At 38.3% G+C, this 21842-nt stretch overlaps 1 protein-coding gene across 4 annotated transcripts in view; it reads left to right on the top strand.

The window, feature by feature from the left end:
* RYR2 (ryanodine receptor 2) overlaps positions 1 to 21842 on the top strand; it is a 380163-nt gene that overhangs the window by 148331 nt on the left and 209990 nt on the right. For all 4 annotated transcript variants that reach the window (XM_065680202.1, XM_065680204.1, XM_065680203.1 and 1 more), the window contains 2 exons: positions 9781 to 9880; positions 12604 to 12700. In XM_065680202.1, coding sequence (XP_065536274.1) covers positions 9781 to 9880; positions 12604 to 12700 — 197 coding nt within the window. The remainder of the gene's footprint in view (positions 1 to 9780; positions 9881 to 12603; positions 12701 to 21842) is intronic.

Below are 21842 nucleotides of genomic sequence, written 5' to 3'. Positions count from 1 at the left end.
CTATAGTGTGGTTTAAATTTCCACACAAGTATAGCTTAGGGTGTTTAAACTGGTATTTGATACCATTTTGCAAGACGAGACTATGAAGGTCTGGAAAGTGTGCCATTGATATGTGTGACTAAACTGATTTGTGTTCATTTCAGTAGTGGAAGTTGAAAAATTTACTATTGAAAAAAAAAGATAATATAGAAAAAAAAAAAATCTGTCCAAACTGCATGACTGAGGCGTTCAGAGTCCCTGTGAGTGTTCTGCAGTTAACAGCAGTGTCATATATGAATTAAAGCTTAAAGCCAAAATTTTGGAATGTTTAACTTAGGTATATAGCATTCCGTGGGCCTTAAAATGTCCACATTTTCTTAGGATTATGTACAATGTAATATAGAGAGCTATGCACATGTCATAATTAAATAATGAAATATAATGCAGTATTTTAAAACTTTCTGTGGTAGCTGCTTTTTTTATCTCTTGTTTAAATAACTTCCTCATTGCAGTGTCTCCCCATTTGTTCTGTCATGAAACACTTCAGCACTTTAAGATGAATTTCTTTTTGTTTTCTTGGTATTGCAAACACCTGAATTATTCAATCTGGAAAAAAGAAAAAAGAGATGAAAATAAGATGAAAATCAATCTGCTGGAAGCTTCAATGAAATCAGCCCCTGTGATTTGGTAAAATGTTGGTTCTCAAGGCTGTTGTATGTACTTTTATACAGCAAGAGACATAATGCTGATTGCAGAGACTGATTTTTCTCAGCACGTGGGGTTAATGCATGTACTGTGTCTTCCATGCAAAGTATCAATATACTAAAAATAAATTATATTCTCAGCATAGAGAGAAATGATGCTCTTGATATTTTAATCTCTGTATTATAGTCTTAAAATAGTCTAGAGCTAGATTTTAATGAATCGTTATTAAACCTCTTTCAGTTACACAGCTCTGGTTTGATAATAACAAGGAGCAAGGATTCAACAAATTAATTTTGCTCTTACATGCACTCACCGCTATGTTTTTAGGAGCAGATGTTTTTCCAGACTAAATTAAGAGCTGGTGAACTATGTGGATTCACAATCTTAAAATTATTTGTGTTTTTCCTACCTACTCAGTAGTTGTATTAACACTGTAAATAAAGCAATGATACTTGTATAAAAGTTCAAACAGGGTGAGGAGCTCCGCAGGTGGATCCCTTGACAGAGGGATGCTGAGGGTTAGGTTTATGTACATTGTGTACTCTACAGTTAAAACCTCAGGAAAAAGCTAAGTTTTCTGTCAAATATTCTAAGTCAATATGCTGTTAGGGATACAGATGGATTGTCATCTTTTTATAGTGCAATATTGCTTTATGTTTTCAAGCAACTTGCTAATTCTTTCCAAATTAAGACAAATAGGTTAACAATCCTGGGGCAAAAATGTACGTGTGATAATAATGGATGAATAGAGTTCATTCACAGGGCATGTTTTTTCAAAATGTAGTCAGATCTTAATTTAATCTGTATAACAGAAGGGGTGAGCAGGTCTATGTCAGCTCCAGAAGTTAGTCTTCCAGTTGTCTGAGTGCAGCTTAATTGCTTAGTTGTTTTTTTTTTCCCCACTGACTTTGTGACTCAAGGTAGTCAGTAGATTAGTGTTTAAACCTAATTTGGTCAGCAACCACTATTAAATATTAAGAAAATTTCAGAACTTTCCTGTAGTTCTCATTCCCCACTTTTCATTAAGAAAAGATTATGGAAAAACTGACTTTTTTTTTTTGCCTGGATTTTTTTTAATTGCAGTGATTCAGTGCTAAACCGATAGGAAGATTTAGTGTCAAAATTGTAAGCTAAAGATCCAGAGAGGTGGATTTTGCTGTTTGTTGATGCACAGCAGTTTCCCTGGGCAAGTCATCAATTGCTCTGACTCTCATTATCTTTACCTGTACAGTGGGATTCTGGATTTCTGAGGAAAAGCACTTACATAAGTGCTTGTGGCATTATACAACACGAAAACTGCAATTGCCAGATCCTTCAGAGGGGAAACTTGGCTCTGCTGAACCCTGTTAGCACAGATTGAAAAGATGTTCTGCTATAAATATTGCAACCATCTAAGTTCAAGCCAGAGTTGCTCTATTTCCTTTCTTGAGGCAGTACAGCCTGGTGAACAAATACTTCCATCACATTTCCCCATCTTGTACATAATGTGTACCCCTGCATCAAGATTTACCTCTGCCTGTTGTTAATTAAGTACCATGATTGCTTTTGAAATTACCAATTATCAATAATTTAGAAATTCGATTAATTATGATTTCTTTCAAATTGATGAATCCTCTGGATAACTTAGACTTTTAAATGTAAATCAAGAAGAATCCCTTAGACATGAAGTTGAAATAGAAAATGAAAAGAAAACTGAAAGTTAATGTTATTCTGGCTAAGAAGACAGGAAAGAGGAAAAATCCCCCAACTTTGAATCTACAGTGCACAGATTTCAGTCTAATGCAGCAATTTCTGCACTGCTATTTATATATAGTTATAGAGTTGCTGTCCTGACTGTAATGATGATCTGCAGCTGCATTATGCAAATCTGTGAATAAGCCTTGAGGTTTACTTCTTTGACTTAAATGACCTTTCTTTTCAATTTTAAAAGCTAAAATTCCCTAATTGGAATATCCTTTGAAGTGCAAGGTTTTCTTGATGATTTTTATCATTAGTAACTGATAATAAACAGTTATCAATGATGGCAGAGTTCCTTTTCCAAAATCAGATATCTGGGGCAGCTTCTAAGTATTAGTAGCATTTGCTGGTGTAATAGTACCAGGAAGCACCACAGTGTGTGATTTGTTTATTTATTTACCTCTCCCCTCCCCTTTAATTTTTCTTTTTTTCCTAAGAGTATGAAAGTCAGAAAGAAAGCAATCACTTATTTTTTTTGTCAAAAAAAACCCAAAAACAGTAAAAAGTTTTTTTATTAAAATAATTTGAATATGCATCAAGAAATCTGATATTAGTAGAACCTAGGTAGTGCTGAGCTGCTGTTACACTGAGGATCATAACGTGGATCCCATGGAGTCTTCGTATAGTTTGAAATGTTATTGTGGAGGCTGGTAGATCTTCCCAGTGATTAAGGTTTTTCAAACTGCTCTGCCTCATAAAGTCCTCTGAGTTCTTAGAATCAAGTGCTTGTAATGAGCTGGGCAGCAGGGACGACAAAAAGATTTTGCATCACAAAGAAAATTCATCACATTTTCCTGAAACTGTTGAGCATCATGCGCTTTGTAACAAACACAGCAAATTAGGAGTGTTCTTGATATCACAGGTATGCTTGTTTCTAACAAAAAAAAAAAGAAAAAAAGAAAGGAAAAAACAATTTAAAGTCTCCCTTTAAGAGACTTAAGGCTAAGTTTAAACTTAGTCAGGAAACATTTTCCTGAAAAAATGCATCTTGGTCATGCCCAGGGAAGTTTTTGGAATGTTCTTTTAGTAGCTAAAAGTCAAATGACTCTGTCTATTTTGGATAAGCTAGACCTCTTACACCTCCTGAATGTTAATGAACTGTTTAAACTCTCTACAGGCTATAATTAAATAAGCCCCAACCCTGGTGGAACCACATGTTCCTTATAATGGTTCGAGGAGGGGATGAAGTCAGGCACTGTATTGACAGCTGAAAACTCCGTGTTTTGTGCTGCTGGTGATCTGCTGTCATTTCAGATATGTGGAGGAGGTAGCTGTGAGAAAATAGGAGGAACAAAAGGCAGGTGATGTAGCAGGGACAGGAGCCTGGGCCTGATTTGGGAAGGAAGGAAACTGAGTGGGACTTGATGACTGGCTAGAAAGACTGGCAGCTGAAGGCAGGCAGACAGACAGCAAGGGACTAACAAATCACCTGGGACAAGAAGCTGGTGAGAAGGAAGGAGTGGGCACCTCATGGTTAAAGTTTTGTTAGAAATTCTGTGCAGAAAATGTGTGCTGTTTTGGCAGGGATCATTGATAGAACTACCAGTGGAGTGGGGCTGGGAATGAAGGATGAGAGATCTGTAAAGAAGGAGTGGGCTGGCTGGAGAGAGCCAAACTGCCAGACAAAGATCCAGAGAGGGGAAAGTCTGGGCCAAGAAATGAGGAAAGAATTGAGGGGTGGGAATTGCGGTGAGTTTCTGGAAACAAGTCTAATGCTGGCTGACATGGGAAGGAATAGGTTGAGCAAGAAAAAAACAAAAGACCACTCTGAAGCTTTGTAGGTCTGAGGAGAACTTTCTGAAGCAGCACATGGTCCTAAATCTGGGTAATAAGGCAGGCTGTAACTGTGTTGGGAGCCTGGATGGGCTGGATGAGAGAGATGGGACTGGGATAATGATTTGGAGAGGAAAACAGAGAGGAAGAGGTATGGACCAATTAGGCCAGATAACTGCTAGCAGCAACTATCTAGGCAACCTATTGTATTAAGGCATACCAGTCAATGCTGTTATACTGATAGCCTAGTCCTGTTGGTGATTTTGTTAATGTAGGTGGCAAATGACTACAAAGTAGTTTAAAAGTTTCCTTCTTAGCTGTGGTTCATGTGGGTGTCAGTATGATGCCACCTAATCTTAACTTTAGGAGAGGAGAGATGCCCTTTTATTTTAATCAGGGAAAATTATATATAAATTATACCACAAAAAATAATTTTATTTGATTTTGAAGATATCAAGCCCAATGCAAAAATTATGGCATTGGTATTTTTTTATGAAATCTCTTAGACATACAGTCACAATAGCTTTTTATGGAACACTATCTCAGTGCTGATAAATGTTCAATGGATGTGTCAGGTCTGAGGAGGAGAGAGGCTGTAGAATGAAGCAACCTTGAAGATGAAATTTCAAGCTAGGGATTGCAGGTGAATGATCATGGTACGATGCTTAGTTAATTATTTGCCTGGTGAATTAGATTTTGTGCCAGACTTTGCTGTGGAATTTGCTGAGCAGATTCTTTTTTTTTTTTTTTTTTATACCAGGCTCATTTTCAAGGGGTCACTAACTCTTGATCCTTTTTCTGGAATATTCCTTACTGGAACTGTGGCTCTGAGGTCTCCTTCTGCTAGAGTTGCTCAGTCTTGATACATGCAACAGAGGTGAATCAAAGATGTGCTTTGCACATTAGATTGCATATAATGCAGTCTACAATGGGAATTAAAAAGGTCCTTGTCACCTCAACTCGGGCATCCTAGATTAATGAAAGTTCCTTAGTGTAATCTTAGGTACCACCATTGTCCACTGGAAAATGGGCTATAATGCTTCTCCTTTGGGATTTTGAGAAAATGAATTCGTTAATTGTGTTTTGTGAAATGCTGTAATTATTGGTAGCAAGAGAAAAGCTTATGAGAAAATTAATAATCCTCTTTCAAAGCTTTGAAGAATTGACTATATTGAATAAAGCATGAGGCTGCAGACTGAAGATTGATGATAAAACCAAGCACTGCGCAGCTATTCATGCTTTGAACTCCTTTATCCTGTATATACAATGAGGGAGCACTTGTGGAAAATATTGTACAGGATCATGCCCCTGAAGACCGTAATATGATATATTCACCAGAAGCAATTCTTTTTCCATATGCTACTTTGTTGTTTCCTAACTTTTAATGCTTGCTTCTGTAAAATTAGCATTTTGTTAATGAAAGCTCATGTGTCTGATCAAACTAAATGATAATCATGTGGAAGCATAGTAGCTGATTTGCTCCAGGCTTTTTGTGCTTGTAGATCAGAAAGAAAGCTAATATAGAGAGGGTGAATGCAGACTACCCTCCTCTACCCTCTGTGGGATGGATCCTCATGCTTTCCTGATGTGCTTCTGCAATTACCTGCTGTCAGCTATGCAACAGTGGACTAGGTGATCCTTAATGGCTGAGTTATAATGGTAATTTTGGGGTATCTGTGGGTTTTAGCTACTACTCTCCCTTTGCTGATGGCATTTATGCTGAAATTGCTTAGTTTAGTGCTGACAGTTCCCTTTATCAATGGAAAAATTCTCTTTGCTTGTGGATTTGCTGGCCAGCTGTTTAAACCACTTCAGAGAAATGCAAAGAAAGGAAGATTTTGTAGAGCTTGAAACCCATCTGAAATTTCCTGGCTTTACCTGCTTTGTGTTAAAACTTACATAATAACTTTTTATTCTGCAGTTGTAAGTTTACCAATATTTATTCAGACCTTTTCAAAGTATTCAAAGGCATTTCAATGAATATAAATGCATTGCCACTTTTAGACATAAACACAAAAAATGATATAAAAACTTTACACAGATGCAGTTATTACTTTGAGTTCTTTTCAATATCTTCCTTCCTTGTGACTGAATATTTTCATTTATTTTGACAGTGTCAATATGATACTCAGTGTTACAGAATACTTTTCACTGGCTCAGGTAATAAATTTAGCAGAAATTTTACCTGCTGCATAGAAAGATAACAAATGGTTATCTTTGGTTCTAGAGACAGTGCATCTAGTTTAACCTTTGGATTTTTGCTAAAAGTTACTAATTAATTTTTTTTTTTTTTGATGTAAAATGTTTTGCTCTTCCTAATTAATAATAAAAAAAGTATAGGTTGGGTTTTGTTTGCTAGTTTTTTGTTGTTTTTTTTTTCTGTGATTTGTTCTGGTTTACTGTATATACAGGTACATTCTTTTTTACTTCTACTCCAAGGCAGAAATACCTCCAGTGTCAGCATCTTGAGTTTTGTTTTGCCTGTTCTCAGACTGACAAAGGAAAAGTAGAGAGGTGTATGAAGTGTTCCCTCTCACTCTGCATGCGTTCTCATTTGTATACCTGTGGTGGGAATGGTCTTGGACCATCTCAGAGGTTGTGGTTTGAAACGGCTTCTCTGTCCTGGTCCTTGTAGTAATTTTAAGACAGAGAGAAAGGGGAAATAGCAAGGGCTGTCAGGGTCTTGGTGTACAGAAGAGAAGTAGATTGAATTGGATCATGTCTGTAGCTTCCATCTCTGTACTAGATGGTACTGATTTTTGAAGGAGTGTGGTTGATGATGCTTTGGATGCTGCTTTTGTGTGCAGTACGTAAGCATTCTGGGAAGTGCTGTGCTTTGTACGCAGTTCTCAAAATGTACCAGAAACTAAACCTTCTTTATTATTTTTCTCTTTTGCTAGTCTTGTTAGTTGGAATGGCCTGAAATTGAAGGCAGAGACATCATAATGTAAAGTGCAGATAGAAGTAGACACTGCTAGATAAGGTGCTAGTATTGACACACCTTAGCCAAGAGAAAGTCTGAATTAAAAGTTTTCCTTTCTTTATGTTTTTCTTCTGCACACATGCATGTTTTGGAGAACAGAAGCTTTGATGCTGCTTGACTGGAATTTAAAACATATCATCTAGATATTTACAGTTATTGCAAATGCAGCTTTGCTGCTGCAATCAAAACCAAAGTGTTCTTGTGGAAATTGCCATCTGATTCCTTAGCTCTTCAGTAAGCTTGAATACAGTGGGTTTTTTTGAAAACCTAGGAACAGAGATGTGACTCTTCTGAAGAGCAGTACAGAGTTTGCAACATGACAGTGAATTCAGTTGGGAAATCTGTAGTATTCTGGGAGATTTAAGTCTTGAAATTTATCCTGAAGAAGCAGCCTATAGTTCTGTTAACTACTGTAAGAAGCAGACTGTAATGTTAACCTGTATTCATAAATTACCATAATTTAATTCTGAAAAGTGGTTAAGAACCTATGGCAGGTTAAATGCTGATTTAGGAGATCATTAGTCTAATTAGTGTGGAAGAAAAATCTAGCTTTTTTGGCTGAGCTTGGACACCAGTGCAAAGATGCTATTTTGGTGAGACAAAGCTGAAGGACCTGCCTGTAACAGTGAATACCCATGCTAGGATTAGAACAGACAGCAGGATTCCTGACCACAACATGTTTCTGCTTTGCACATATTACTGCCTACCTGAAAAGATAGGTATGTGGTCCTTGTTGGTAATAGCAACCTGCTGCTTCTGTCAGATACTATGCCAGCTAGCAAAGATCTGGTTATGGAGGTTTGAAACAGGTAGCAGGTATGGAAACTACCAGGCAGTGTGAGTGTCAGGTCCATGTTCTTGACACTGTGTTGTGGAATTAGTTTCATTTTGATAGTTTTATGGTGCTGAAAGTACAATACCAAGAAGGTAAGTTCCAACTAAATTACAGAGAGGCAGCAGATTTCTTTAAAACAACATTGAGATTGCGAAGTACAGCACTGAAAAGTTAGGCAATGCCAGGATTAAGACTGGCATCTTTAATCTGCTGGGATTTTTCTAATCATTTGATGTAATTTAATCCTTGAATATTCATTGACAGGGCACTTTCTTTACATGGTCAAAGGTTCGTTTTATTGTTTGCTATGGATTGATGATTCCAGGGGACAAACACCATAATTTATCGAATTGTACATGTCAGGACTCCTGACAATTGAAGGATGTAGCCAGCAATTGAGGGAACTGAAGGAAAGAAGAGAATTGCATAGATACAATCTTGATTTCTCTGCTGTGGTGGTCATGTGTTGTATTAGGTCATTTAAATCATACTTCCTAAAGGTGTAATTCTCTGGTGAGTCAGCTTGAGACATCTGGGTTATAATGAGAGCTACAGCTGGAGTGGAATGGATAAATATCACAGGTGCTTTGAAGTGAGATGCCAGCAATGTATTTTTGCTCAATGTCCTGTTTATAATATGGAATGTTAATTCAGTTGATATCATTGTGTGTGAAGTAAGATCATTAACAGGTAAATAGCACACAGTTACAAGAAGTACTTTGTTGATGGCAGATCAAAGTGGCAGAGGACTTACCCTCTTCCTCTTTTGTCTACTCTGATGTGTTTTCCTCAAAAAGTAATACTCCTTTTTACTGCACTGGTTGAATTGCTCATTGTCTGGGAATCTGTAGTAATCTCAGAGGAAACCTGAGAAAACTACGGCCCACAGGGGAGAAATGGGCCTGGAGATGTGCTGGGGATTGTAGTTTCTCAGCCTGATCTGCCTTTGACTAAGCTATGTAACTGCAGAAAGGGAAAGTAAGAAGTGAGGTGGTGGTTCATTCATTGAATATCCATGTTCCATGTGCTGAATGACACTGGTGTGGTGGAGACATGGCTTTGTGAAATATCTTATTTCTATGTCATTGGCTTAAGGGGAGCCTTCTAAATTAGCTGATGCACTATTTGTTTGTATTGCTGTATGGCTAGATGATGTGTAGGCAGGAAGACAGAACAGCTCTGCACGTGTCATTGGGAATCTACCCCTTTCTGACCTCCATTGCCGTTTTTGTCTTTTGCAGAAGGTTTTAATGTTGGTCTCAACATACAGAAACTGAGACCAGTGCTACCAATGTACAAACACTGTTACTGTCCTTTAGTTTAAAATAAAGTTTTAATAAGTGTCTAAATGTTACTGCACTTGGAAACTCTCTTAAGTGCCTTACAAGGTCAGTTACTGGATTACTTGATTACTTTGATCTGATGGCAGTTTTAAGAAGCCAGTAGCCCAAAAGAAATAATTAAGTGGTAAGTTACACTTGAAATACAGATAAACGTTTCAATATTCAAACTCTGTGGAAAATTCCATTGTGTACAGAAAGAACACTACCAGTGTAAGAACTGTGCTACAGGTAATAATCAGTGCTTCAGAGTATTTGCTGTGGTCTAAGAACCCCAAACAGCTGATGATTCCGTCTGACTTTGTGTTTACTTATGTAGTCAGTAGGAACAATTTATGAAACAAATGAGAATATTTGATACTATTTTTGTATACTGCAATGAGATCTTTAATTAACCCCAGATAAAAAACTTTCTTTCATGGTTTTAGCATCTGTCTTACGGCAATGGTAGTTTACATGTTGATGCAGCCTTCCAGCAGACGCTCTGGAGTGTAGCACCAATCAGTTCAGGAAGTGAAGCTGCCCAAGGTAAGGTTGACTTGACTTTAATTATTGAAAGACTGATTGTAAATGAAATATCTGAAAAATCTGATTATTCTGCAAAGTGTGGGAGTGGGTTTCTGCTATGTAGACGTTCAGTCTTAATAAATAAAAAAATGGCACTGATGGTTTTCTACATATTTTTTTCTAAATACTGAGCAGCTCATTCAAATCTCATTTTGCTACAGGTACGATAACATTCATAACTTTTTCTTTTTTTAATGGCTTTTGATAATTGTTTAAAATATTATCTCAGATTATTCTCAGTATGCGGTCATGGTTACGGGTAGTGCATTGCTTAAGTGTCCTAAAATTTATGGAGAAACCCTTCCTGTTGATGAGAGGAGAAAACCTCTCCAACCTGTTGCTCCCTCCTGTAAACTCCATTCTCCTCCTCATCCCACTGCTGGCAGCAGTGGTGTAGCATTCATGTTAATAATGTCAGTGCAGTTTATTAGCTGAAATCCAGGTTCGTTCTGTGCCACGTCTATCTGGTTAGTGAACTTCACTAGTGAGACCTGCCTGTCTGGGAAGCAGAACTCTGCAGTGATAGTGTCGTGTTATACATTCGTACCCACAGGAAATCATGTGAAAATGGTGTAGTATGATTTTCGCAGCCGTTTCTGTTCATTTCTGCTTGTTCTTTGTTACTGTGCCTTCCCATTTTCACTTTCCTCAGGTACAGATGTTATCTCCGTAAAGCAGTATCTTTTCTAGAGAAGATCAGCTCTTTGGCTCAGAAAGAAATAGATCAAAAGCCTTATTCTAGCAAAACTGGCAAATGTTCCTGTGGTCAAAGTTGTCTAGTTTTGAAGGGAGAATGAATCTGACAGTGTATAAGACCTTACTGTATATGCCTCAGTAAAACTATCCAAATTAGAGAATTCCCTCAAAAAGAGGAAAGAGGAAAATGAAGCTAATTTTGTTAATATTTTCAAAACGCTTTGTCATCTTCATAAACAAAACATTAATAGGAATCACTACACTTGAATACCATCTCTTAATCAAAACTTCCAATTAAAAACAGATTAGTAAGTGAAACTCAGTTAAATTAAACTACTTTATAGTGAAAATAACAGATAAATAGTCTGTAAAATGAACTAGGACATTCGAGGGAGGTAGTTAAAAGAAAATTATTTCTTTTTACATGCATTTCTGCAAAACTGAGCTTATGCAGAAGTGAGTTGTTGTGTAAGTCAAAACAGCTTTAGAGTCAGATCAAGTAATTCTGCTAATTCTGCACTGTGAAATGGATGCAGGTGCTTTCAAAATGAAACAAAACCAAGAAAGGTTTTTTTAAAAGGTCTCAGGGCAGAACATCTCCAGAATTACATGGACACAGGTCCGTAGAAAAATGAATATATGTAACTGCTGTTACCTGGACACATCCCTCTGTGTCAAAATCAGGAATTTAAAAGCTCAATACTAAAATTGGCTGCATAAATACTAATTTGGTATTGAGTTCAAAGGTTGCAAAAATATATCCTGAAATATTCCATGATACATATTCAGGACAAAGATTTCCTGTAGCTTCAAAATAAACCTGTGAAATACGTACAGGGTCGCTGTTGGGTCTTCAACACCATTTCCTTGTACAGTTCTATCCTACTGCACAGGATTACTTGTTAATAGACATGGCTTGAAAATATTATTGCAGTAATTTTTTAAAATAGCCTTTTTGTTATAATGCTACAGCTGAGGAATTATGTTACCGCATCGTGCTCAAGTGCAGATTTTGGTATTATTTGATATTCTAGCAAGAAGGGAAGATGAGATTAGGAGACAAACAAGTGTTAACATTTAGTTTGTCAGACTGGAAAAATACCATTGAATTGCACTTAAAATCTACAAGTGTTAATATTACTAGATTATAATACAAAATTTGTAGGATACCTGATACTGATGGAACAGCATCTGTTTTGTTCTTATCTTTACTGATTAGAATTATAGCCTTATTTTCAGCTTCCGGCTTCAATGTCCTGGCCCTTCAGATATTGGGATGTTACATGTATGCTCTGTGCCTTAGTTTGTGAACACACATATCTGTCACTGCACACTGTAGAGCCAGGTGCTCGGCTTTGAACCTGCAGGTGCAGTGGAGATCTAGAGAGTATAGGAGTTTGCCTTTGGAGTCCACATAAATCGTGACTGTAGGTTGGGAATCTTAAGTCAAGCAGATTTTAAAGTGGGTCTTCCCTGAAGCTTTTCTTACAGCAAACTCCCAAAGACATTAAAAGGATTTTCAAGTTAACGTTAGCTGAATCAGTCTTTGTGTTGTTACTACATGAATTGAAATACTAAACTTAAATCAAAAGTCAGCAGGTAAAATGGAAGAGTCCTCCACTTCTGTTGTAATATGTAAGGGGAGTATCTCACAGAGATACTCACTTGTTTCTGCTGGATCAGCCTTTTTCTGAGTTGTGCTAACACTGTAGAATTCTCTGTCTCTGTCTCTCTCCTAATCCACCCTTTCCTGCTTGCTGTCTTGGAGCTTTTTTCACTTGACAATATTCAGCTTGCTCCCCAAAGTACAAGGTACCCTCCCCTTCTTCTGGCTGTATTTTTAAAGTAAGATAAAATACCAACAGAAAAAAAGAAACCCAAAGAAAAAACCCCACAAAAAACCTGGTAGTATTTATTACAGTTTGAACTATAGTTTTATGTGCTGCTGCGTTCAGACAAATGCACTTGATTTTCTCCCTTTATTTAAGGTTATCTGATAGGAGGGGATGTTCTGAGGTTATTGCATGGTCACATGGATGAATGCTTGACGGTCCCTTCGGGTGAACACGGAGAAGAACAAAGAAGGTAGGTTTCTAGCTTAGAATAATAATGAATGTTGCTGAATCAGTATTAAATGTCACTGACTGATACTACAGATTTTTGAAAGACACTGTGATGGGATGTATGACTCATAAGGGGTAACATTGTTGAGATGAACTTTGGACATGAGCCTCTTGCATTTTCGTTTTAGTATTGTTCAAGTCTGATTTCACTTACCAGGTGTAAAAGCAGTAGTGATTTTTGACAATTTATTGTCATCTCTACTGACTTATAAACACTGTGAATGAAATGGGTTGCTTTCTTTATTGTTGTTTTTTTCTGTAATCACAACAAATTCCTTAAGACGGGATATGTTAAGAATACTTCCCATTCCTTCAAGGCTGCTGGTCTGGGTATTGATCTGAAGTGTACCTGTCATGGTAGTCTAGAACTTAATTTATGGTTATTTTTTTTGACTAAAAGAATCCTAGAGTGGAAGTAGAGAAGTGATGACAGCTTAGTATGGAGTTAACCAATAAATCCAATTGATGAGATGGCTGGCACTGAAAGTGGCATGTCTCTGTGGAGTGATTATATGGATGAATCAAAGTCCTGTTTATTTGCTCTAATAAAATATACCCTAAGCTGCTTTTCAATAAGGCAGTATCATATGATTTATTCCAACCCTCAGTCTGAAGACTGCTGAATGATAATGTTGATTTGGGGATATTTCGTTTAATGCAGCATATTGGGTAGCTTCATTTCCATGACAAAAAAAAAAATGCTATTCATACATTTCCTAATTAGTTTTCTTGGTTTGCAAATAGAAATATTTTTTTTCTATTTTATTCTTATTTGTAAAGATAAGAGCAAGACATTGGAAGCTTTCATAAAAATACAGCAAAAATCTATGAATTTTTAGGTATTAATGAGAAAAACTTGTTTTCTTATATAGCTGCTAACCGATTCTTCCTGGCTGTTTGTTATTTTTAGACAAGGAAATAATTTTAAACACAGAAGATACTTCAAAATGCTGAAAGTTAAAATGTGATCAGTTCGTGTTTTAATTTTAGTTACTATGTGATAGATCCATTGCAGCTTGGAGTTTTTTGCTGCTATTATTATCCTTGCTGTTAAAATGATTAATTAAAAGATTAGATGATGCATAATAGAATTCAATAGTGTTTACTCTTACTTCAGTCTAAATCCTGCAAAATTTCTTTTAAAAACTGCAGTTGCAGTGTAATTCCAGATTTATAGGATATCAGGCACTTCAGTAATGGATGCTTAAGAACATGCTAGGGATCTCTTCTTTTCAACAAGGCTAGCGTTACATATAAACCACAATGACGGAGTCTGAATTTGCAAGTCAAGAAAAAACGAATTTCTTCTGCTTGTGCATTTACATGATGCATCTTTGTGTCCTATAGCATGTGAAGAATAGGGTTCATTTCTTAAGCTGCAGGACAGTGCTATAAACAGAACAGATCCTTATTTTTCTTTCTGCACTGCCTACATTTTCCCTTATCAGTCTAGTACCCCCCAAAAAGCAGAGCTAGTAGACAACAAATAGTACCTATATAGTTGTTTTCATATTTCCTGTATAGGTATAATTGCTTTGTACCCTAAACTTCCTTCTCTTAAATTATTAGTGCATTCAGTTGTTGCTTAAAGCCTTTATGATTTCATCTCTTATTAGGACTCCTGCTTACTTGCTCATTCAAAATAATATCTAAAAGGACAGTTTGTGGCTCCTTTCAGTTTTCAGTATGTATGCATACTTTGTTTTGATGGGTGGCTTTTAACTACTGGTAGGATTATATTTAAAAGTAGGGATAATTTTGGCAAGTAAGAAATTGTAAAATAAATTAGTTTATCTTTCATTTAAGTTCTGTAACTTTTGCACATATGGCATGGTAGAGTATGATATATTTGGAGTATAATTCCATATTATCCTTTTGTTACCTTTTGAAATAGTCTGGTGATGGCTTATTGTAGTTGTGCTTGGTTAGCTTTGGACCACTACATGCCTGAAGAACAGCTCTGCTCTGCGGAATGGCAGCATAAAGGAACACTGAGAAGTTCCATCTCTGTTGTGACTCAGTTATTTCTCTATCTCATTTTTTTTTTTTTCTGTTAAGGCCTCCTCTTCATGCCTTTTATTTTTTTTTTTAAATAAATAGATGATCAGACAGTCCTAAAATAACAGTTTGATTCTATAATGTCACCTGGTATCTACTCTTGGGAATGAATAAATGGTTTTGATGTGAAGGAACCTCCTAGGCAGTTTCTGAAAATAACTGCTGTTTCTCTCTATTCTTAGAGCATTGGTACAGTTACATAAATTTGAGTATAAAAGTGTTTCAAAGATTACCAGAAGTCCAAAATAAAACACACATTCTCAAGCTGTTTATACTCTCATGAAGCAGCATTTAGCACAGTGAAGGCCTATGAACAGTGACAGTGCAGATACTGTGTTCATGATAACAGTGCCTAGCAAAGCTTTCTCCAGAGCAAGGTCATCCATATCTGCACTGGAAGACACCTAGTACAGGGGGCAGAAATAGTCATAGAAAATTACTATTTCTGCTTTTCACATTTTTTTTTCTTAATATATACTCTGTTTCCTTGCTTAATTATTTAGCTTGTGTGTCCAGCTTTTGGTCGTTAAACTGTGATACCGTGATCGCTTAGAAGGTAGGGAGGAGTCATTGTATTTGTTGAAGAGGGGCTTTGGTATTGAGTGGTGAGATGTAATTGCACAATAGAATCATAGAATAGTTAGGGTTGGAAAGGACCTCAAGATCATCTAGTTCCAACCCCCCTGCCATGGGCAGGGATACCTCACACTAAGCTATCCCACCCAAGGCTTCATCCAACCTGGCCTTGAACACTGCCAGGGATGGAGGACTCACAACCTCCCTGGGCAACTGATTCCAGTGCCTCACCACCAATGAGGAGTCTTGTGAATTTATAATATCAAAGGTATGAATAAAGTTATTCTAATTATGGTAGAACTTGGTGTTTATATAAGTATAAGTTAAAATGCTTCTGTGAAATTGTTTACCATTATTTTAATCCTTTAATTAAAACATTTTGCAAGAAATGTTCATAATAAATTCAGATTGTGTAACAAAGATTTTTAAAATATTACAATAAACAAGCTGATATTTTCCCCATCACAATTGAATTAGTCAGCATCCCCCATCTTTACTCTTCAATTAAGAGGAATTTATTACATTTTTTGATGTTGTATTATGCGTGTAATTTTTTATTTTCTTGTAAAAATGTCAACTAGTTATTAATACAGTACTCTGCATGACTCTAGAATTGTGGTTTACTTTGTAGGAGTGTTTTTTTCTATGTGTGTGGTTTTGTTAATTTTTCGTTTTTGTTACCCAAAACCTGATGGCAGATATCAGTGGAATATGTAATCAAAATTATTTGATTTGGTTGTGATGCTTGCTTTTTATTATAGCCCATCACATTCGTACTCTTTTAGAAATTAAAAGTGCACACACGAGTAGAGCTGTGCATATTCATAGTTCCCAGTGCAGAAGGGGACCATGAATGTTCTCATTGCAACTAATTTGCATTTTGACTTGCAGTATGTATTTTAAAGCGAAGACTGCAGTGCAATTTGGACCCTTCAGAAATACATCGTTACAGAAAGAAATTAACCTGTGAGAGAGCAAAGTGCTCCTGGCATTTGCAAAGTATCACTTGATGTGGATATCCTGGGTTAAGCTGTAACAGTTATTTTTTTCTTTCTTAGTAGCTGATGCAGTGCTCTGTTTTGGACTTCAGTCTGAGAACAGTTCTGATAACACGCTGATGTTTTTAGTTGTTGCTAAGCAATGTTTACTCCAATCAAGGACTTCTCAGTCTCATTCTCTGCCGGTGAGGAGGGGCACAGGAAGCCGAGATGGAGCAGAGACAGGACACCTGACCCAAAGTAGCCAAAGGGATATTGCATACCACAGCACGTCATGCCCAGTATAAACTAGGGGAGTTACCCAGAAGGCCCAGATTGCTGCTCGGGTTCTGCTGGGTATCGATCAGCAGGTGGTGATCAATTGTATTGTGCATCACTTGTGCTTATTGTTTTCTTTTCCTTTTCCCCTTTGTCCTGGGTTTAGTTTTATATTTTCTCCCCTTGTTATTTCTCACAGAATCACAGAATCCCAAGGGTTGGAAGGGACCTCAAAAGATCATCTAGTCCAACCCCCCTGCAAGAGCAGGGTAACCTACAGTACATCACACAGGAACTTGTCCAGGCGGGCCTTGAATATCTCCAGTGTAGGAGACTCCACAACCCCCCTGGGCAACCTGTTCCAGTGCTCTGTCACTCTTACAGTAAAGAAGTTCTGCCTGATGTTAACGTGGAACTTCCTATGTTCCAGTTTACACCCATTGCCCCTTGTCCTATCACTGGATATCACTGAAAAAAGCCTAGCTCCATCATCCTGACACCTACCCTTTACATATTTGTAAACATTGATGAGGTCACCCCTCAGTCTCCTCTTCTCCAAGCTAAAGAGACCCAGCTCCCTCAGCCTCTCCTCATAAGGGAGATGTTCCACTCCCTTAATCATCTTTGTGGCTCTGCGCTGGACTCCTTCAAGCAATTCCCTGTCCTTCTTGAACAGAGGGGCCCAGAACTGGACGCAATATTCCAGATGCGGCCTCACCAAGGCTGAGTAGAGGGGGAGGAGAACCTCTCTTGACCTACTAACCACTCCCTTTCTAATGCACCCTAAGATGCCATTTGCCTTCTTGGCCACAAGAGCACATTGCTGGCTCATGGTCATCCTCCTATCCACCAGGACCCCCAGGTCCCTTTCCCCTTCACTACTTTCCAGCAGGTCAACCCCCAACCTGTACTGGTACATGGGGTTGTTCTTCCCCAGATGCAAGACTCTACACTTGCCCTTGTTAAATTTCATCAAGTTTCTCCCCGCCCAACTCTCCAGCCTGTCCAGGTCTCGCTGAATGGCAGCACAGTCCTCTGGTGTGTCAGCCACTCCTCCCAGTTTTGTGTCATCAGCAAACTTGCTGAGGGTGCACTCAGTTCCCTCATCCAGGTCATTGATGAAAATATTAAACAGCACCGGTCCCAGCACCGACCCCTGAGGAACTCCACTAGTCACAGACCTCCAGCTAGATTCTGCGCCATTGACCACAACTCTCTGCCTTCTTCCTTTCAACCAGTTCTCGATCCACCTCACTACTTGATCGTCAAGCCCACACTTCCTTAGCTTATCTATGAGGATGCTGTGGGAGACAGTATCAAATGCCTTACTGAAATCAAGAAAAACTACATCTACCGCTCTACCATCATCCCTCCACCTAGTCACTTCCTCATAGAAGGCTATAAGGTTGGTCATACATGACTTCCCCCTCATAAAACCATGTTGGCTGTTCTTAATGACCCCCTCATCCTTGATATGCCTAGTGATGGAGTCAAGAATAAGTTGTTCCATCATCTTTCCAGGGATGGAGGTAAGGCTGACCGGTCTATAATTACCCGGGTCCTCCTTCTTGCCCTTCTTATAGATTGGTGTGACCTTTGCCATCCGCCAATCCTCAGGCACCTCGCCCGTTTCCCACGACTTACCAAAGATGATGGAAAGTGGCCTAGCAATGACCTCCGCCAGCTCCCTCAGCACCCGTGGGTGCATTCCATCCGGGCCCATCGATTTACAGATGTCCAGATTGCATAGCTGATCCCTAACCCAATCCTCATCTACCAAAGCAAACTCCTCCTTTGTCCTGACTCCTTCTGGGGCTATAGAAATCCGGGGCCCTCAGGGAGAGTCTGCAGGAGTAAAGACAGAGGCAAAGAAGGCATTCAGCACCTCTGCCTTCTTTATATCCTCTGTCTCCAGGGTACCCACTTCGTTCAGCAGTGGGCCTATATTGCCTCTTGTTTTAGTTTTATTTGCTATGTATTTGAAGAAGCCCTTTCTATTGTCTTTAACCCGACTAGCAAGATTGAGTTCCAAGGAGGCCTTAGCTGTCCTAATTGCCTCCCTACATCCTCTAACAACTGTCCTATATTCCTCCCAAGTGGCCAGCCCCTCCTTCCATAATCCATAGATTCTCCTTTTCCACTTGAGTTTGCCCAGCAGCTCCTTGTTTAACCACGCCGGTCTCCTAGATCCCTTACTTGACTTCCTACTCATTGGGATGCTCCGATCCTGAGCTTGGAAGAAGTGGTCCTTGAATGCTAACCAACTATCTTGAGCCCCTTTACCGCCTAGTACACTTTCCCATGAGACTTCCCTTAGCAGTTGACTGAAGAGGCCAAAGTTGGTCCTTCGGAAATCCAGAACTGTGGCTTTGCTAGGTATTCTATTCCTCCCACACAGGATCCTAAACTCCACCATCTCATGGTCACTGCAGCCAAGGCTGCCATTGACCGTCACCACTTCGACCAAACCCTTATTGGTGGTAACAGTAGTGCTTTTGTGTTATAACTTAGTTACTGGACTGTTCTTATCTTAGCCCGTGGGAGTTACATTCTTTCAATTCTCCTCCTTATCCCTCATTAGGAGGAGGGAAGAAGAGAGGGAAGTGAGCTAGTGGCTGCGTGGTTCTGAGTTACCGTCTGGGCTTAAACCATAACAGTGAAACAGACTCCCAGTTTCTCAAAACATCCAGTGAGAACAGGCCTTCATAAGGATGAAGCCTTGGGTGGGATAGTTTAGTGTGAGGTGTCCCTGCCCATGGCAGGGGGGTTGGAACTAGATGATCTTTAGGTCCTTTCCAGCCCTAACTATTCTATGATTCTATGATCAATGCATAGCCTAATTTCAGAGGCAGTTTTGTCATTCCTGCATTTGAAAGTTTCTTTGGGTTAAACATATTACATTAAGGCTTTTGTAACTTATATTGAATACTTCATATTAGTCTCAGAAATGGATATACAGGGTTTTAAAGTGTTAAAAGTAAAAATCAATGTGATTTAGCCAATCCCAGCTCATTTTTCACTTTCCTTTCAACGCCATTCTCTTAAGATGGGTAAAATATACTTCTGATATGGTGAGTGTGAAGGTTTATTTATGACTAAAATGTGAACTGAGGAAGTTTTCAGCCAGCATAAATCAGTAACCTTTCCTCCATGGCCAAAACAACCCATGAGCCAATTCGAAAAAATCTGTCAGAGCTCTTCAGTGGTTGATTTTCCAAGTTAGAAACAGAACAGCCTTGCTTGTCATTGAAGGGAGTGAAATAATTTCTTTAACTTGAACTTTGCCATCTTATTACTTCATTTGTGTATAGTCCAGGTACAATATTGTTATGTCATTTATGCCATATTTGTGGCGCCCTAATTCATTCCAAGTTACTGAGTTTTAGTCCATTATTTTCTTGCTGTGGTACTTCGGATTTACAGGTTCTTGAACCAAAACTTCTTCAGCAGTATTGAAACACTGTCATTTAATATAATTTATTTTAACCTCATTTAATGCCACTTTGTCGTCAGTGAATTTCACTGAAATGATTACCCTCTCTGCTGAACAATAATAAGATGAATTCAGTAATGATGCTCCAGGGATTTTGGTACATGGTAATCTATTTTAAAGCTGTGTGATTAATTCATTATTGTAACGGAAGATGAGAGGTTCAGATATCAAGCTTTCTTTTTTATGTTTACCTTTGCTTTGTCTTGCCATCTCAGAAAGTTGGAGGAGAGCACCTCTCAGTAATGACCTGTGGGCCTGCACTCCTGGTGCACTCCATGGTACTAGAATGACAGCCCCTGGTCCTGTAGGACAAGTGCTGAGGCAAGTTCCAGCTCTAGTGACTGCTTATATTAAGGAAAATTAAATAAGCTAATGGTACAGACAGGAAAAGAATGGTGTTTTAAATTTAACATACAGTCATAGACAGAAAACTAATTAACTAGATTAAAGTTTATAGTAAAGATGAACTGAAATACTCAAAGGTCCTGAATTCCTTATAGATACTTTAATTTGAAATTAAAGTGGTTATATCGTTAATCTGTCAATGTAGAAGATGCAAATAAACTGTTTTGGAAAGAGTAGGTAAAAAAAAACAAACCTAAGGATTAGTGCTATGGGTATGGTTCAGAAGGTGCAAGGTATCCCAGGCTTTCTAGAAGACTTAACGCTCATTGTAGCTCTTGTCCTCTCTTTTTAGCTGTTACTTTGAATTTCCTCATGCATTTATATTGCTTATAGTTTCATAATAAGGTTTTGTAATGTGCAGTTTTTCTCTGCTTGGGATCCTTGATCTCTAGCCCTCCACTCCCCTGTGGAGGACTCTCTTTCTCAGTCTCCCTCCACATTGCTGTCACTTAGTTTTTAGCTGAGGCTTTGCTGGTGCCTTTTTGACTTTTGTCCCTAAAGTGCTATTACTGTCTGTCTGCTTTCACGCTCTCTGCTGCTCCTGTACCTATTTATCATGATTTAAGCCCAGCTGGTAACTCAGAACCATGCAGCCACTTGCTCATTGCCCCCTTTCCCCCCCACTTCTTCCTCCCACTGCTCCCAGAGGGATGGGGAGGAGAATCGAAAGAATATAGCCCTAGAAGGGCTAGAATCATTTACATGAAAATAAGGCAGATTCCCAGGATCCTTTTTATTTCCTTGGGTAAACAAATTGCACATTTTTATTTAGGAATCCTTCATTTCGATCTCTTTCCCATTTTCTCATCTAATGTGACTGATAGCTTCACTTTTAAAGAACAGGGAAAGGAAATAATGGATGGACAGTCACATAAAAGAAAACTGCTTTGCCCATGAGAAGCCATTAAGTTCATAACTGGAAGTTTTTTAGATGTTTTAAAGTACACTGATCCAACTGGTGTGTGTAATCCAAAACTAGCTTTAGAAGAGTTCTCAGACTGAAACACTGGTATCAGGGTTTCCACTGTGAGAAAGAACTTCATCCCTGAAAAGTAACGAGGTAACAACTTAACAATGAAATGTTGAGATTTAAGCTTTTGTTTCAACCTTATTTCTCAGATTATGTATAGCGACTTGAAAAACACAGAATAAAATGAAAGGAAGAGTCTAAATTTTGTATTGTGTGAGTGCAAGAACTCCAAATGCATTTTTGTCAGTGAGGTTCATATTGAAATAAGTAATGATGCAATGTTTAAAACTTTAAAAAACCCAAAACAATAACAGCCTCCCCACAAACATACCCTCGCCTTGTCCCC

The sequence above is a fragment of the Lathamus discolor genome, chromosome 5, assembly GCF_037157495.1.
Source record: "Lathamus discolor isolate bLatDis1 chromosome 5, bLatDis1.hap1, whole genome shotgun sequence".
NCBI classification, from domain to species: domain Eukaryota; kingdom Metazoa; phylum Chordata; class Aves; order Psittaciformes; family Psittacidae; genus Lathamus; species Lathamus discolor.
The sequence above is the reverse complement of the archived record's forward strand: the minus strand, read 5'-3'. Positions and strand labels throughout refer to the sequence as shown.